Source organism: Clavelina lepadiformis, chromosome 7, assembly GCF_947623445.1.
Source record: "Clavelina lepadiformis chromosome 7, kaClaLepa1.1, whole genome shotgun sequence".
Classification (NCBI taxonomy): Eukaryota; Metazoa; Chordata; class Ascidiacea; order Aplousobranchia; family Clavelinidae; genus Clavelina; species Clavelina lepadiformis.
This window is the reverse complement of record NC_135246.1, coordinates 9,792,562-9,811,261: the sequence shown is the minus strand read 5'-3', so window position 1 is coordinate 9,811,261 and position 18,700 is coordinate 9,792,562. Positions and strand designations below refer to the sequence as shown.

Here is an 18,700-nt window from a genome sequence, read left to right as displayed (position 1 = left end):
TGTTCAGTAACAAATAAGCATGGTTGTTTAGCTAAGGTCTTTTTCATATTGAAGCACTGACCTTTAACAAGACAACTTATTTTCCCCGTGAAAAGGCATGGTTTTGTCACAATCCAAAATTCCAAATGATAAAACTGAATCGTCAAAAATGTAATGTCTAATTGTTTGGTGCAGTATGGTTTTCGATATGTGGCAGTTGAAACACAAATTTGATGATATGTAAACAATTTCGTTGATGTAATGTGCGATGGTCTTCATGGTGAACATGTCAGTATGAAAAACTACGTAACTAAACTAAATCAAGCTTATTTGCCATTGTGTAGACAACGTACGTAAACAATTTCGGTCGTATAATAACCAATGGAGATTATTTTGCAGTTAATGGCCCCTGGTCGATAGCCAGAAAAAAACTATTTGAAAATTCATAAAATTGGTTACCGGTAGTCCATAAAAGTCCGTCTTTTACTTGTTTTACGAAATCCGTAAAATTCCGTGCAGAATCCGTCTTTTACCTACTCCTCCAATGATAAAACTACAAAATGCTTTAGCAATTGAGCCAAGGAGGTTTCAATCATCTAGGCTAGCATTTTATTTTTCGTCAAAAGCGCGGTAGGAACTAAAATGAGGATAGTTGCTACTCGCCAATCAACGGGAAAAAGTGACGAAAATAATTTTGGCGAAAAATAAATGATTGATGAGGATTGAAGCCGAAAAGGCTTAAAACGTGCTCAAAAATGATTAAGGTATTAATTCGGGTCTTCAGTATCGTATTCTAGTGCACAACCAGATGACGCCACAATTTCAGTAGCTGGGGTCAAGTATACAAAGGCATCTCATGGTTTTTGGGTTGTACATTTGTATAGGCCTACTAGACTCAATAATTGTTGGTAACAACTAGGACGGCCACTTAACCCAAATCAATTAGAAAAATCCACAAAACAGAAGTTAAAAAAGTGGAATTAAGAAGACGAGCAGGTGGTGTGTGTAAGCAACAGATGATTAAAAATCCTGAAATCGCTTCAATGCTGTACATCCAGACATCAGTGGATGGGAAAAGAAAACTCACCATAAAAGAAATCCCATCCCGGGCTTGAGCCTGGTTTCTGGTGGCCATAACACCAATGAAGGGTGTTGTTAATGAGATATATAAGTTTGTACAGCAAAAATGCACACCATTAATAATCTTAGGAAGATGTGATGACAATACTTCTCGTTGCAAAATGGAATTTTTTCTGGTACATTAACAGTGATATACGGAGAAAGATGCCAATGCGACAGTATTGTTCAATAGATGGTAGTGCTGAAGGGAAACTTCTCTTATTTCGAAGCTGAAGACTCGAGTGGTGATGTCTCAATCCAGTAACTAATTCCAGTCTTTAATTTTGAAAATATGTAAAAGCAGTCTGCAGTAAATATCCAAAATAGCTATGAAATGAGTGTTGAAACTTTACAAGTTATATACTTAATAAATAAATAGGTTATCGTATAAATTTCTTAGTCCGATTTAAAGGTTTCCAGCACCATCATCTTATCAAAGTGCTTTATCAAAACTTTTCGTGCGCATGCTGGGTGCTTACTACCATGTCTAGAGTTTGGCAACAACAAGTTTGGTGGCAGATGGTTGAGAAAGGCATTAATTATTTTCAAGTTGAAAGAAAGATACAGGAAGTGAATGTGTGTTAAAAATTCTGTGAAACCTACAATTGAAAATATATACAGTAAAATTCGCCTATATAGACAGTTCGCTTACATCGACACTTTTTCGTTGGTCCCGGTGAAATTCCTATCTTTTACATACATTTGAGTTCGCCTATATCAACTTCAACTATATCGACATTTCGCCTATATCAACACCTTTTTTGATCCCCCAGAGCATTTTGTTCGTTTATAGTGACAGTTGTAGCTCTTCTTTTCACTCTGGGAAGTAATACCACTTACGACTTTATGAAGTTATCGTATGACGGTTTAGGTTGCCTAGTCGTATTTGACGTAATTATGATGTCACCATGACTTATTATGACTGAAACAGTGTCCACAAATCGTCATGTTGGATAGCTGTCTTTGGTTTGGCTATTGTCTTTGTCGGCTGATGAGTCTCTTCCCACCAAAGAGTTTGACTACTCCGTTTTATATCAATATGTAAATGCAATTTAGCGCACACTTACTGCACTATACCTTACTGTAGTAACGCCATACTTTTCTGCATCAGTACCATCTGTGTGCGTATTACATGTAAATACAACTACCATTATTTTTCAAAACCTTGTTTGAGTTGTTTTTTGCCGTAGTGTACGCGAAAACATAAAATTAAGCGGCAGTGCTGATTTAAGTAAACATTTAACCCTAACCAGGCCTTTACATTGAACTAAAACCAGAATTTAGGAACAATTTATATTGATTCGTCTATAGCGACACTTTTTTTTCATCCCCCAGAGGTGTCAATATAGACGAATTCTACTGTACATAATATAGACGTTAATCATCAATTTTCTAAAATCATGTGGAAGCGTTTATGCCAGTGCTTTGTGTGACCATAAATTTTACCATGGTACAACCTTAACCCAGATTTCTTGCTGTTTGACTGGATTATCTTCCTTGTTTGTTACCATTACCAACACTATTAAGGTATTACTACTGCTAAGGTTTATCGTTTGTGGCAACTACTAAACATGTTTATTGTTAACTACCTTTTTTCGACTTGGTAAAAGGTGAAATGATTGTAGGCTCCTACAAGCCATATTTTGTTAATTGTATATATAATGTTGTCAAATAAATTTAAGAGAACTGTGATTGTTGAAGTCAATGGTGTTGATGAAGAAGCTAATTTGTTTGAAGATACACAACATGGTAAAGATTTTCACATGAGTGAACAGAAAGCAAGAGAAAAAGAATTGAATATGTTCCTTTCAAATGATGAACTATGTTCATTTGACAAAGTTGCAAAAATACCTGATTCATCTATGAAAAAATCAAGAAAACGTAAGGGTAAATACTCTGATATATTTCCTGATGTAAGTCCATTCAAATGCCCATTTGAAGGTTGTGGAAAAGTCCTAAATGATAAGCAACAACTCAGAAGACATTACAGGTATATATATATATATATATATATATAAAAATATTTCATATCTTAAATGAGTTAGGCTATATGGGACTGAGCATATTTTATTAACACTACAGGCTGCATTGTAGGCTACATATTATTGTTGTAGACACCATATTTTTCGGGTGGCAAGATTTTTACGATCCCCTATACTTAACAACGGAAATTGTCGACCCATCTTGATTCTTTTTTAAAGTACAAACAATAAAAATTGTAACAATTTTTCTTAGGTGCCTAGCATATGAATTCTTTTTCGCAATAAAGTAAAAATGTTAAAAATATGTTGCCTTTTTCTTAAGTTACGGTGCTTTGAATTCTATACACTGGACTTGTTCAATACGAAGTCCTGTTATGTGGTCAGCGTAGGATGTAACGTAAAATGCATAGGAGTTTGCATGGTATCTGCGGCGCGTTTGGAAGTAACAATTCGGTTTGTATTTACTTTTAGTTGATTATTTTAAACTTTGCTTGACATGCCAAACAAAATTATCCTATGTAGCTCGCCACAGATAACACACAATTTCTTATGCATTTTACGTCGCATGCTTCGCTGACCATGTATCCAGACATCATACCGAACAAGTACAGTGTGTGGGATTGAAATTGTAAAGTAAGAACTAGGCAGTATATTTTCAAAATGTTTTCTTTATTGTGTAAAGGAATTCATTGGCTATTTACTTGAGTGAAATCAGACCAATCCGATGCCCATAACACTTGAAATTTAAAACAGAATCAAAATTGGTCAACATTTTCCATTGTTAAGTATAGGCGATTGAAAAAAATCTTGCCACCCAAACAGAAACTCGGAAAAGATCTATAGAAGTACATGTGATTACGGAACTCGGAACTCGGAAAAGATCTATAGAAGTACATGTGATACATAAATATACACACATATATACAGTATATGTTATATGCATATCTTGCAGAAATCATGAAGAGAAGAAACATGCTTGTCAGTATTGTGCACAAAAATTTTTATATCTTAAAGACAAGAGGATTCATGAACGAACGCATACAGGAGAAAGACCATTCGAATGCCATGTGTGTAAAAAGTGTTTTGTCCAGAAGTGCACACTTGCCAATCATCTTATTACACATAATAATGAGTGAGTTTTCATGCTTTTTTATTGATTTTCTCACGTCTGCAAAACACAAACTTAGTAGTCAGTTTACCAACCAATAGGCTATTACCTAACTGTTGACTTTTTTGTGTACCTCTCGTTAGATTACTTTGAGTTGTATTTCACCGAATCAATATTGCTCTAGGCTTGCTTGAATATGCTGTAGCTGCATAATAAATCAAAAGTAAAAATAAAGGCGCTAAGAATGATATCCAAAGTAGTAATCCTATTAGAATTATAATCCAAATAGATGATTGTGTTAATGAATTTTAAACCTTCATTTCTTTGTTTAGAGAAAAGAATGAAGTGTGTGACATCTGTGGTCGTACATATTATTACAAAAAGAGCCTTGCCCAGCATAAAAAATTAAAGCATGGAGGGAAGTATGCCTCATATGTTTGTTCATATTGCAACAAAAAATACTTAGGGTGAGTAAACTTAAGGTGTAAAATATAACCCATATTTTGCAGAGATGTATTCTACTTTGTCTAATTTACATGTGGATATTTTTATTGTCTCAGAAATTTTTTCTTTCATGACTCACTGAACTAGTAGTACAACTTATTTATTATGCCGTTTTCTTCCACTTTTTATTTTGCCTATTACAGCTACTGGTTTATTGATGTTCCAAAATATTTGAATTTCTCCACCAGCTTTTGCATTTTTTTAGCCTTGTGCTGGGTGCACTTGGCTGGTTGTCTTGGAGAGTTGGAATTTTTCTTGTGCTTCTTTTGTTTATTTTTACCTTACATGATTTTAGGGTTTCATTTGGGGGGAGACTCTAACAGTACAAAAACTTTAAGTTGTTTGTTTAATCATGTGGTGAAGTTGCTATAAGCAGTTAGTAAAACATCACCACAGAAGACCCTCCAAAATTTTGTCAGATGGATTTGTCATGTCTTAGGTTGTAACTTCATATACCGACCAAGTCACATATCTCCAACTCCTGTATTAGCAGCTTAAAGTCAAGACAAAAAGTTTTTCTAAAAAATTATCCATTTTCCTAATTTGTAGCCAGATCTTGCATGTGACACAGCTCTTTTCATCACTCCATCGCCAGGATATTTCCAAGGCCAAAAAAAAACAACACCACCTTATCGCTCGCTGATTGATCTAACCAAGTTTATTTAATATGTATGTAACCAATTTAAGAGGCCAACGTTGTCATAAAAATCATAATTGTTGGTGTTTTATGCCTCAATTATGCAGTTACAAAATGATCGAGTATGTTTTGACGTTCAGTTTCGATATTGTCAATTCTTTAAACTTGAATGATATTGTCTGTGCAAAAATTTGTCTTGCATACTGATCTTGCTGTACTTACCACATGAGACATGATTATTATGTTAAACCGGTTAATATTGTTTTGTCTGCTGATGCAATTTGTGGATAATCAGTTGTAGCAAGCTGACAGTTTCCAGTTGTTGATTCTCTGTCACAAAAAACAAATGTCCATGAAGGAATACAAAAAGCCATCAGAGCCCGTTAATGTGCACTGTCTGTCTACTATTAACTCACAAGCACTCATAGCTTTAAGTCTGTTGGAGCAACTGTAAGAACAAAAGACACATTCCAATTTGTATTAAATCCACATCGCTATGTCTTCCAGTCACTCCAGTGCTTGTAAATGCATGGAATGACTTAGCATCAGAAACAAAGCTTCCTTATTTGCCCCTCTAAAAGTTTTTGATATTTCAAGCATATTTGTATTGCTAAGTTGATAATGCTTGAAATGTTTTCGCAGCCACTTGTATGTGATACATGGCTAAGGCAAAGGCTCCAGTTCTCACCTCTAATTTTGGTTTGGATGCCGAATGTTAAGACAAGTTGCTCACAAAAAAATACCAATTGCTCATTTATGTTGGAGAAATTTGTTTCAATGGTTGCTTAACAATTTGCTTAAACTTTTCTAGGTTAAACAGTTACGTACAACATGAAGAGAAATGCAAGAAGTTGTTTGAAAGAAAGTTACAAGACGTTAATTTAAGTAACGTTTCTTGCACGCATTGCGGTGAATTTTATGCATCGCCAAATGTGCTACAAAAGCACAAGGTAAATTTGAGCGTTATTTAAAGCAAAGATTTCATAACTATGAGTTGAAGTTAGTTTTAAAAAACACTAGTTGGCTTCTCTGTTTCTAGGGATCATGCCCAAGCCACATTTATCAATGTGGGGTTTGCAGTGCTGTGATGCCTTCAGAAATTGAACTACGAAACCATATGCAGCTTAATCATAGCATTGGATTTGATGACTGCATACAAGTTCATTTAGTTGATGGAAACACTTTTCAAAACGAAGATAGGGACTTGTCTGACAAAAATGAATCTGTGAAAGTTCATCTTATTGATCAGTCTGCTTTCAAAGAAGAACATTCGAATATAGATTTGCCTCATCAAAACCAGTCAGTCGAACTAGTGTTACAGCCATCTAATTTTCTTGATGGCATAACTGACACCACCATGTGCTTTTGAATTATACGTACAGTTTACTTTCCATTTCCTGGAATTTTGTTATTCTGGCAGGTCTATTTTTTAAGTAAATATCCCCCCCCCCCCCAGCTTGGTTTGCCATAACATTTTTTTCTGGATTCTGTCCTTAGCAACCTGGCATTTTCTTTTGATGCATTTTTTACCTTTTTTAATATGTTTTTTGAAAACTGTTCAATCACGAAATGTGCGAGAGCCAATCACCTCTCTTTTTTCAAATAAATTGTGACAAAACTGTATAGTGGAACAAACCCAAAGCGTAGACCGATTATACTTGAGTTTTGAGTCACATTTGTAGATTAGCTGGAAGTTAATCTACCATCGCTTTTTAGTTTACAACTGGCAAGATTAATGAAATTATTCAATGAATACACATTGGAATTGGAAGACAGAAAAGAGCTTCCTATTACCATCGGAATGAATTCAGTCAAAAAACTTCTCCAAGCTATTGGATCGTGAGTTTTATTTTCGAAACAACAACCGGTCAAACTAAACTTCCATCGTTGGACTATTTAGTGTAGATCTAATTAAAAAGCGAATCTAATAATACCACATGTTTTGAGATACTGCGCCTTAATTAACTTCGCTATCAAAGTGCCAAGTTTCGTGTCTAATTTTTTCCGGTTTATAATGAAACTAAACATAATTAATTGACAACCAATTGGCTCTATTTGCTGTAAGCAGCGTATGACACGATTTATTCTATTTTTTTCACGAACATCTTCACAGCAAGTAAAAAACATCGGGCAAGTAGGCCTTAGTAAACTCATACGTGTAACTACCGCGACATACCAGTTAGTATAGCATTTACGGCTACGCGAAAATGTCAGAAGTAGAGAAATTGTTTTCGTTTGAATGCATAGGCGTAATTGGCTTGGAGTAAATATTAGCACCTTTTAGTCGAAATTATACGCTAAACTTTTAAACACATTTCCTGCAATATTTTATAAAAGTCGTTTTTACTAAATTTAGGGCACAGGTTTTATAGTAGAAGTGTCTTAATTTTTTAGATATAAACTTGTTTTAAAAACCAATTTCTCTGAGCAGAGGCCATATTAGTTGGTTTCATTTAAATGAACAACAGATTTGTTTTTACCGTAAAGCTTTCAACAAAACCAAGTAGTTTTAATCACTTACATAAAAGTCACCAATTCCGAAAAATACACAAGCATAAAGCCTTACTTTTGTGAGAAAAAAAGATTTGTTTGTGTAATAATGTGGCTTTAAGCGTTCACAGTAGCCTACTATAACGAAAGGGAAGTTTCTCACTAATGGTGGAGTTGCATTCTCGAAGTTTAAAGCAGATGGGTTTCTCTTCTACTAAGTTAACCATACAATAGACGTAGTTAATTATATTTGTCGAGTCAATTGTAGCCTATTCTCAACGAGATATTTAACAAGATTTGAACTTCAGACTTTTACAAGGTCATAAACCCACCCTACATGTATGGCAGATTTGTCGGTAAACGAATGCGTTTGTTTTAGTACATTTCTCGAAAAACAATGATTTCTTTTCTTACATTTCTTTCCCTATCATCACTTTTTGTTTCTACATTCCACTGCTTCGATATCAAGGAGAGGGAAGGTACACTAAAGCTGGAGTCAGAGACACCGACTTCCTTTATTGGTTATGAACTAAACATTGACGACGAAGAAGATCACTTTCGGTAGAATTTCAAATTCTCTTCTACAAATATCTTACATTCGACTTACCTTTAACAAACATTTTTTAAACCTAACAACGCTTATTGTCTGTAAATTAGAAAAACTTGTTACATCACGTATCTACAGTAGTTTGTCGTAATATGTATAGCTTTCCCTGTAAGTAATAGATTGTAAGATTTATAATGCTCGCTTTAATTATTAATTTTTAAGGTTGTTTGTTGGAGCTTCAGAAAAAAACAATCCAATCGAAAAATCTTACAAAAATGAATCATCCTTTTCAGGTAGAGTACGTTAAAACCATACAAACGTTATAAAAATGTTAAAACTATAAGCCGTATATACGTTCATATAGCGTAACAATGAACTTTTTTAATAACTTTGTGTTGTAAAAACTACAGGCGAAATCGAGTCATGCAAGCTAAAAAGTTCTGTTGTTGAAGCTTTCGATACAGTTGCGGTGGCACATCGCCCAAGTGATATTCTCTCACAAGCGAGTTCAAACTATAGACTATTTGTTTTTGTGTTTGCATTGGTGCACCATCGTTTAGTGTTTTAACTTGAGTGTATCAGTCTTATCAATATAACTGACTACGTCAAATTTTTAAATGCATATAACTTGTCAAATGTTTAGCCCGTCTATCGATTTTGAACTCGTTTCTTGTATTAACCATATTGGGTGAGCGTATCACGACGACTAAAAAGTTTACTGGTTTTAACACCGACATAAAGGAAAATTTTGTATGCAAATGTCGCTTATTACAGCTTACACAACTATACTTGTCAATATTCCAGACAAAATTGTCAACGGTTCATAACTATGTTAATTACTTAACGCTTTCTTTAAGCACGTTTTTGTTAAAATCATGCACAGAACTTTTACTATCACATAGCCTATATACTGTACGTATATAGATAGGCCTATATGTTGATGCTAATATCGCATAACGCGGTGGGTTGAATGTAAAACCTTATATCTTTGTGTCTACATAAAAGCAACTAATTTAATGATGACAACTGTTTTAAGGCGTGTTCCCTCAGCGGGAATCAGCCGTGTCCTCCCATCGCATACAACCCCGGATATTGTTTCAGGAAAAAAAAAGCAACTCAATCTGGAAAAGAAGCTTCATACACTAAAGGTTTTCTCCTGATGGCCGTAGTAACGTTAAATTGTTATGTTGTACAAAGAAAATTTTAAGACTGTGTACAACCTTCAAGAATAAGTATGAACTTAGTTATTTCTAGCAAAGTGAAATTGCAAAATTGCCACGAGATATATACTGTAGTTGCCGGATGCGTCGTATACATTTATGTTGGGACAAAGTGTGATTTGTTGTTCAAACTTTGAAAGCCAAAGATTGTTGTAAGTTTTTTAAATAGGTCATATTAAATAGCTGGTGAGATTTGTTTTGTAGAATGTTCGAAAACGACTCTTGACATGATATTTTTGCTTGATGGGTCCTTTTCAGTCGGGTTTGTACATTTTGAACTGATTAAGCACTGGGTGAGGAGCTTTGCACGGGAGTTCAATATTGCCGATGGTTCTACTCAAATTGGTGTCGTACAGTATTCCCATTATGACAATCGTTTGTAAGTATTTGTGCATTGATTTGCGTTGATTTTCCAATAAGTAGCGTTGTAAAAATGTTGCAATTATTTTATTTTAAGGGATCTAAACAAACAACGTTATATTGTAACCGAAATTAATCTTGGGCAACACAGAGACCATGCGCAATTTGCAGTAAGTCTTCTCAGTTATTTGTTAAAGGTCAAAATTTCATGTACTACAGTATAGGCTATGTCTAAAATATATCATTATCTTTGTTAACTATAAACTGCATTTCCTGTAACTTTAAATATCTTAATTGAGTCTTATTCCTCACAGAACACGGTGGAGGGAATCAGACTGCAAGGTTTTACTACTTATACATCTCATGCGTTAAATAAGACGGTTCTTGATTTCAAAAGCTCCCCACGATTTTCTGACCCGACAACTGCAAAAGTGTTGATTCTCATCACAGATGGAAAGTGAGTAAACTAGTTTTAAACGGAATAAAATCAGATTTTATGAAAGCTAAACTTTGTATTCAAAGTATACGCATTTTCTTTATGCTTATTCGTATGGTGTGACGCTATGGTCAGCAATCAGCGTACTCTTGCACGCTTGTCAACTTGTGATCACATTTCTATTTACGCAGTGCCTCTGACAGCAGTCTCCTGGCGAACAGTGCTAATTATTTACGTTCTTTGGGCATCAAAACATTCGCCGTTGGTGTGGGAGAACTTGTTATTAGTCAACTACAGGCATGGCTAAAGATTATTTGCAAAACCATTTGCTTCTTATACCAAAAATTTTCAATAATGATTCCCATAAGCTGAGTCCAGCGAACTCATGAAGTTGTTTTTTAATGTCGACAAACTTATCCTATAACATACTAAAGACTCGAAAATGAAGTTTTAAAATGTCATTTGAAAATATAATTATAGTAAAGTTAAATTACTTGTCGTTACAAAATAAACAATTATCATATAAGCCTGAAATTAATTTCACTTTTAACCATTTGCCAAGAAAGGATGAGCAGGTTTATCGGGTGATATCTACACTATATAACTTCAATCTAACTTTCTCGTATAGACAATAGCAAATGGGAAAGGAACAAATGAAAGAGTGTATCATTTGCCCGAGTTTGAAAGTATTCCTGAAATAACAAACCAAATTCGATCGGAAGTTTTAGACATTGCTTCCAGCGGTAAGGGGTTATAATAGGTTGAAATAAAATTTGTTATAAAATTTTACCATAGATTATTATCCCATAACATTATGTTATATAAATTTCACAGATATGAATGCTTCTAATAACGATATACTTAATTTGCGATAAGATTGCATTCATTATAAACTATAACCCCTTGGAGAAAAACATTCTAGTCATCTAGTGGGTTATTAGTTTTTTCCGACTTCAACGTATCTAAGCGTTTTATGTTTTTACAAAAGCGTTTTTTGTAAAGTTTCATCGTAAACTTTAACCTTAATTTCATCAAAACGGTACAGTTTCTGTCGCCTTCGATTTTATTCTGCAAACAAAGAGATGTATAGATAATAATATTAACGTTCAAAACAATATCCGAATTCTCCACGTTATGATTGGCTAAGATATTGGCCTCTATAAGTACCTATTTAAGTTAATCATTTTATACAATTGTTTTACTGCAGCTGCCGGAAGATCAGTAGAAGATGACATCTGGTGTGTTATGTTTGTCAAAGTGTAACAATAATACAAGATTTACGATTACCTTTGTTGAAGTCATATGTTTAGCATGCATTTCGAAAGAAATTATTATCATTGTAAATATTGAAGGCTGAAATAAACATGTAAATGAACATTTCAACAAAATTGGTGTCCTTTAGCAACATGTTTAGGTTGTGACGGTTACGTCACAAGTCATGGGTTGTTTTAGAAATGCTGAAATTTTACTTTGGGATCTTGCGACTCAATTGCTGACCAAGCTTAAATTCTCCTTAATGACGTTCAAACAAATTACCTCGCTTGAACTGGTATGCCATATAAATACGGTTGTAATGTTTGCAATCCTTCCTTTTTACCCTTTTACTCTTTCACTTGTTACGAATGCGCAATGTAACATGCAGTAAGCTTTGTCCAAAGGTGTAAGCCTTTGTTTCTGATTATAAATAAAAATGGGAACTTTATCATTTAATAATATGTATAGACAGAATTAGGCAACTAACCGCATAGTCATGCCGTTTGAGAAATGGGAACTCATACTATCAAAGCAGAAGCAAAACAAGTTATCATCTTCAATAGTACCTCACTCATATTGTAACAATAGCCGCCAGTGTACGCGGTCTTTATGGCGAATATGGTTGTTGTTTAATACTTCACATAAATAATACAACAACGAATTATTTGTCATAAGGTCTTAATATCACACCACCGTTCAAGGTCAGCAAAACTGGTTACACGCACGCCGTAACATCGGCGTCCCACATGAATCAGTCTCAGTCAGTCTCCGCTTTTATCTACAATGATATGATAATGTTTATCTTCGAACTGGGGAAAGTCTTTGCAAGACTTACCCGACAATGATTTCTTATCGCTCAAGCTTGGGTTACCCAGCTAGCCTTTGAGCAAGTTCCGATTGTCACACATTTTAAATTTTGCTTTTTTTTATAGTATTGTCCGAATTTAGAACTGTCCACCAGGTCCACTGAACAGGAGCAAGTTTCGACGACGCCTTGCTCAAGAGCATTACAACGACATGGCGCCACTGGGTATCGAACACGGAACCTGGGCTGCATTTATTGCGAGACCAGCTTTCGAACCGAGGGCTACCGAGCCGACAATATAACTGTTTCCTTTCTTCCTTTCCTTTTAGAAAAATTCCAATTTGTAGGCTACTGGAATTTTCTAGCGCTCGACTAAATGTGTGATCAAACCGTCATTGTTTATATGCAATAATGGAACGAAAATTGATGAGAGTGGCCAATTACGCATTAGAAGGGAATTTTTTTTACTCTGTGCGTTAGTTAGCAAAATTTGTAACCAGAGTTGATAAACTTTTTCTATTGAATTTTGAAAACTTTTGGCTAAAGCACAGGTACGCATATAAATATTTTCGCTTTAAGATACCAAAATTTATTATCAGACTGTTTTTTTTAACACAGTAAAAGTGCGATAAATGACACATCCTGTGTATATTGTGTTTGAATCGCAGAAATAGTGTGAGCTAGGTTTATCCATAGACAATACATATACATACATATAATACAAACGTATATAATACTCTACATACGTATATGTATTATCTATGGTTTGTCACACGTTTTTCTGCCATCAATATTTTTTTTTCAATGCGGTTGCCATATAAGGCATACAGACATCCTGAAACGACTTTTTAAATGATTTTTGAGACTTGAGTGACATTTAAAAATAGGCCACCCAGGTAACATGTTCATAACAATTTGTATGGTCAGGCTACTGCAACCAGTGCTAGACTGCTAGCCTCCCTGTTGTGATTATGGTTCGTGAGGCTAAAGCGCCTTGCAGTCTGCACAAGAAGGATTCGTCCCAACTAGCAATTAACCTAAGAACAAAATCGGTCTCACCATCTCAGCCTCAGGCCGAAACCGATTACCAGTTATGATTAATTAATGATTTCCATATCATATCAAACTTATGAACTTTTGAATCTAGTGCATAAGTGCACCACCACAGGATATATTTGTATACTTGACCGCAGCTACTTAAATTGTGACGTCATTTGGTTGTGCACTTCTATACTAGATACAAGTTTATTCCCTCATTTGCAGTTCTTACTAAAGGTATGATACTGGTAATGTCTTAGGATGACTGGTCCCAATTCCCAATATATTTCATACCAATCAGATGACATTGACTTATGGTACTAGGCTATGCCCGTATAGTGAAGTTTGGCACAAAATGTTATAGGCTATAGCCTAATTATCTGAGAGTTTGCGTGGTAACAGTCAAAGTTTGCATGGTATCTGCAGTGGACTACATAAGTAATTTCGCATGGCATTTCAAGCGAAGTTTAAAATAATAGACTAACAGTAAATATAAACTGAATAACTACATTTCAGTAATTGCACGCACCACAAATACCATGTGAACTCCTATGCATTTCACATTGCATAACTGCACTGGTCATGTAATGTGACTTCATATCGAACAAAACTAATGTGTTGGATTTTAAGCTCTTTAAAATGAAAACTTGGCTACCTATTTTCTATATCTTTACTGTGTAAAGAAATTCTCATGCTACCCACCTGAGCTAAATCTTTACAATCAGATGCTCCCCAACTGAAAAGTTGGCTGTTTTTAACAAGAAATTGTGCAAGCAAACATGCAAATTTTAGCGTGATGACATGCACTGAAGCCTCAAGTCTTTGTTTATTTATTAGGCTGTAAATTGACGTTCAAACTAACAGCTCTTTGTTTGTTTATTATAATTCGGCATGAAGATAAAAAAGTTTGGTGTTGATGAATCTCGTGCATGCCACACTTTCCACTATGGCCGATGCTTAGAAACCTTGCATTTTGAAAAAACAATCAAAGTTGGTTGACAATTTCCATTGTTATATATAGGCCATTGAAAAAATCTTGCCACTCAGACTGTAACTCTGAAAGGATATATTTATGTATGTAGCTTAAGACAAATATGAATAAGCTGTCATTATTTCACGAGAAAAAGTTAAGCTTTTTTTACAGTTTCTTGTAAACCTAACTTCAATGTTATAAAATACAGTAACCCAAAATTACCTTTTAATCAAAATTTTAACTCCATTTATACCCTATACAGCTAAAATCAACATTTTGCATGCCAATTCTCCTAACCTAATCGCCTATCTTTAACAATAGACTGCTTGACCAACAGTAATTCGATGAAATAATCACTTTCCGTATGAATATGCTGACTATAAATATGGTATACAGTGCTCATTAAAACCAATAAACAAAATAATAGGCCTATGTTACAGTAACATCAGAAATTAAAGTTTGTCTTTGCAATGCAATTCTTGTTTATGCCCTAAGACCGTCATGTGTGAGTGTGATTGAAGATGTAAATGCTAATTCATCAATTAAAGAGATTTAGACGGCAAAAATTAAGGAGTAGCTGGATAGAGTGAAAATCGTAAATCCACTTATCGTAAACTAAGTCTTGAACCCACACAGTGCACTGCAAAAACTGTTCAAATTAAAATGTCAGAATCTTGGAATGCATAGCTGTGCTTCTTTTTATACCTATCCAATCCAACAAGAGCTTCCCAATGATAATCCAGGTACATATCTGTATGATACTTTGCAAAGTGTAAGCAAACTATAGACCAGAAGGTTAAAAAATTTTCACGTGCCAGCTTTAAATGCTTGGATCACTTGCAAGCCAGATTTCATTGAGAATTAGCAAAAGCAGTTTAAATGAGCTTCTTTTGCTGTTAAAACGGAACCTTCCTATAAAGTCTTTGGTTGATAAATTATTAATGGCATTGTAATGTATTTTTTGTTTTGTACAGAATTGTCTCATAAGTCTAAAAAAATGACTGAGACTAATCCAGTCAGTCGGCATGAAAAATCTTTAGGTTTGCTGACAACTAAATTTGTTGGTCTATTAAAAAATGCACAGAATGGAGTATTGGATTTAAAAGTAGCAGCGGATCAGCTTGCTGTTCGACAGAAGCGTCGGATATATGATATCACAAATGTTCTGGAGGGCATTGGGTTGATAGAGAAACGGTCAAAGAACAGCATACAATGGAAAGGTGCTGGCCCAGATACTAATGATACCAATATGACAGCTCAGTTGAATGAACTACGTGAAGAGATAAGTGAGCTGGAACAAAGAGAATTAGACTTGGATAAGCAAAAGATGTGGGTACATCAGAGCATACGAAATGTAACGGATGATGTTGATAATAATAGACTTGCTTATGTAACTCATGAAGATGTTTGTCGCTGCTTTCGAGGTGAAACTTTGCTGGCTATTCAGGCCCCATCTGGAACCCAGTTGGAAGTCCCCATACCTGAAAATGTTGATGGAAAGAAGAAGTATCAAGTCCATTTGCGCTCTTCAGCTGGCCCCATAAACGTTCTACTTGTAAATAAGGATACGTCTTATCCTGCAGTCGCACTTCCTGTGCCACCACCTTCAAAGTCTCCTGAAATTGAAGTTGCCAGCAACTCAGAAATGCCCTCATTACCGGAACCAGATGCAGACATATTTGATGGCTGGGGTTTTTCGGATACATTTGAACCATTTTTAAGTCTCTCACCTTTGCCAACCGATCAGGATTATTGTTTTAATCTTGATGAAAGTGAAGGTGCTTGTGATCTATTTGACATTTCATTACCTTGAAGGTTTTTTGATAGTTTTTTTTATATAAGCTTTGTGCTATTGTGGTAAAACTGCATCTAGAAGTCATGCATAATGTCCTTTTGCTCAAAACCTGTTCCATTAACGAGCATCTTTGTTGTTTGATAAAGAATAATTTTGTCAAACAGAACAAATAATCGAGCTAACGTGCTGGAGAATATTTTTATTATGCAGTTGCTCCAATTGCCCTTGCAATTATTTGCAATGCAAATAAATGACAATTATCTGCATAATAAAGAAGTTCACTCGTTATTCGTTCTTGTATAAATATGTTATTTGTTCTCCGCATTACTGATAACAACTCACAGCAGTTTGCTCCAAAATTTTGTTATTTTCTTCAACATGGTTTTGTGTTGATTGTCATCATGCTAACATTCGACAACTTTTTAGTTACTACTGTAGGATTTCTGCGTTGTATGATACAGTATATGTTTAATTTTGACAGACAAAATGCAAATCATGGTTTATGCTTTTTCAATCTTCTTTGAGAATTACTGCTTTACCATTCTAGAAAACAACAAAGAATTTGCAAGTTTTTCTTCCAAGGCTGCAGTTTTAAACTGTAAACTCGTTTTCTTGTGTACAATGATTCCTGAGTTGTACTAATAATGGTTTGCTAACTAGCGGTATGGAGAACAGTTCCAAAGGGAATTGTGAATTGTTTGCCTCTTTTTATTGATTTTAGATCCATGTCTAGTAGTCGAATAGTTGCCACATGAAGAATCATTCCTAGTTCAACCGTTCTTGCACAATTAGTTTTTGAAACATTTATCATACTTTCTCTTGCTTTGTATGTCATTGTAAACAATTACGGTAATATTAAAGAAAAAATAAAACGGCATAATGATAGTATATTAGCCCATGCATTTCACTTTGAATCAACTTACTGATTAAAGAAAACAATTTTAAGGTGTATAAAGAACAGCAAATTTGGTATGAAGTAAAAAATATAATTAATAATTTAAATAATATTATTTGGAAAATTAATTTTTTGTTTATTCATATGTCTCGGTGCAATGTTATTTTACCCCTAACATATTATAAGAATTAAAATTAATCTGTGCTGCTCCAGTAAAGAGGTTCCAGGCTGAGAGGTTAATTTTTCCAAAACTATTAGTTTGCAGCAAATTTATTGACTTCTTGAGAATATTGCGCTATTGCTTTTAATTCGACTTTTTAAAGCAATTCAAGTTGATACTACAATAGCCTAGTAATCTAAAATCTTGCTAAGATCCACACTATTAAAATTTATGTCAATTTTTTTCTACTGTTTTATATTTAAAGTATTCATACTTTACAATTTATGTACGAAGCTGCATAGCTGCCCGAATCCACTCGATTGCAAATTTCTTCTGCTTTATTTTTCGGACAGCTGTCGTTGAATTTCTATTGTTCCAACATCTGCAGCCATCTCTAATTATATCTTATAGATGATAAGTATAAATGATAGAACTTTTAAAGTTGATGTGGTTGTTGTTTCCCTATGTATGTGACCTGTGGTTCATGTATTGACTAGTGAGATTTATCTTAGTTTGATTTCACTAGCATTCAAATGATTTCTTACAAACTGCACTCATGCCTATACGATAATAATTATAACTAAATCAATTAAAAGAGTTAACACAGAAGATATTAGGTATATGGATGCAGTCACCGGCTTGTTTGCATCATAAACTCAGCTTTACTTGCAAGTCATGTAGGTCTATATAAATTGGAGTATTGGGTTTGATTTAGAAAAATGCTTTATTGTAGCAAGTGTACAATGCGGTTGTTTCATTTAAAAATTGAATACTGTGAGATCTTTTGCTAAAGCTCTATGCTTTCAGCTCTTATAATTATGACAGTAAATAAACTTTTATATGTATGATGTAAGTCGATATTCGATAATATTGTACATGAAAAGTGGCTTTCAGTGATTTTATGTTTTAAAGTTGCATTACTTGTACATTGAATAGAATAATTTTACAATTTACAAAATTACTGTGTAGTTAGCCATGTGTAGCTCATATGACAACGAACTGGCTCTTTTGGTATCATACCAATGAATCAGTGCAATAAATTGGTTATTGTTAATACTAAAAGTGCGCATATTCTTCACTTTTTCAACTATCATCAGTTGCTATAAAGGAGAGTTCATTTATTATTACGCTGAGCTCATTTTGGTGTTGTGGAGTACAAACTGATTAAATGATTTCATTCAATATTAAAAGACTGTTATTGTTACTTGTGATTATGGTATGCCTACGTGAGCATGGTTTACTCGTATATGATGTGTATAGTACATTTCATATTTGCACCTTCAGTTTTCTGCTATTCCTGCCCAATGTTAGTTAAAAGGAACTACTATAGTAATTGATTTAGTCGATTGCTTTTGTTGTATAGGCTTTGTATGTGATTTTTAAGTACCGGTTCAAGTC

At 34.4% G+C, this 18,700-nt stretch overlaps 2 protein-coding genes across 4 annotated transcripts; both read left to right on the top strand.

The window, feature by feature from the left end:
- The first annotated feature begins 564 nt into the window (after positions 1-564).
- On the top strand, positions 565-12,084 carry LOC143465057 (matrilin-1-like). Of its 3 annotated transcripts, XM_076963194.1 has the most exons (11): positions 4,521-4,655; positions 7,046-8,380; positions 8,589-8,659; positions 8,777-8,868; positions 9,403-9,514; positions 9,791-9,965; positions 10,044-10,116; positions 10,261-10,403; positions 10,574-10,679; positions 11,011-11,125; positions 11,590-12,084. In XM_076963194.1, the coding sequence occupies exons 2-11, from the start codon at positions 8,217-8,219 to the stop codon at positions 11,643-11,645; spliced, it is 1,107 nt and encodes a 368-aa protein (XP_076819309.1). In that variant the 5' UTR covers positions 4,521-4,655; positions 7,046-8,216; the 3' UTR covers positions 11,646-12,084. The 3 variants fall into 3 exon arrangements, with proteins under 3 accessions (XP_076819308.1, XP_076819307.1, XP_076819309.1); XM_076963193.1 differs by lacking the exons at positions 8,589-8,659; positions 8,777-8,868; positions 9,403-9,514; ... (4 more) ...; positions 11,011-11,125; positions 11,590-12,084 and adding exons at positions 565-3,088; positions 4,033-4,212; positions 6,141-6,279; positions 6,369-6,705 and having other exon boundaries at positions 7,046-8,212; XM_076963192.1 differs by lacking the exons at positions 7,046-8,380; positions 8,589-8,659; positions 8,777-8,868; ... (5 more) ...; positions 11,011-11,125; positions 11,590-12,084 and adding exons at positions 566-3,088; positions 4,033-4,212; positions 6,141-6,279; positions 6,369-7,028.
- Positions 12,085-15,046: 2,962 nt separating this feature from the next.
- LOC143465648 (transcription factor E2F5-like) lies at positions 15,047-18,665 on the top strand. Its single transcript, XM_076964049.1, has 2 exons — positions 15,047-15,195; positions 15,427-18,665. The coding sequence occupies exons 1-2, from the start codon at positions 15,132-15,134 to the stop codon at positions 16,263-16,265; spliced, it is 903 nt and encodes a 300-aa protein (XP_076820164.1). The 5' UTR covers positions 15,047-15,131; the 3' UTR covers positions 16,266-18,665.
- Positions 18,666-18,700: the final 35 nt, after the last annotated feature.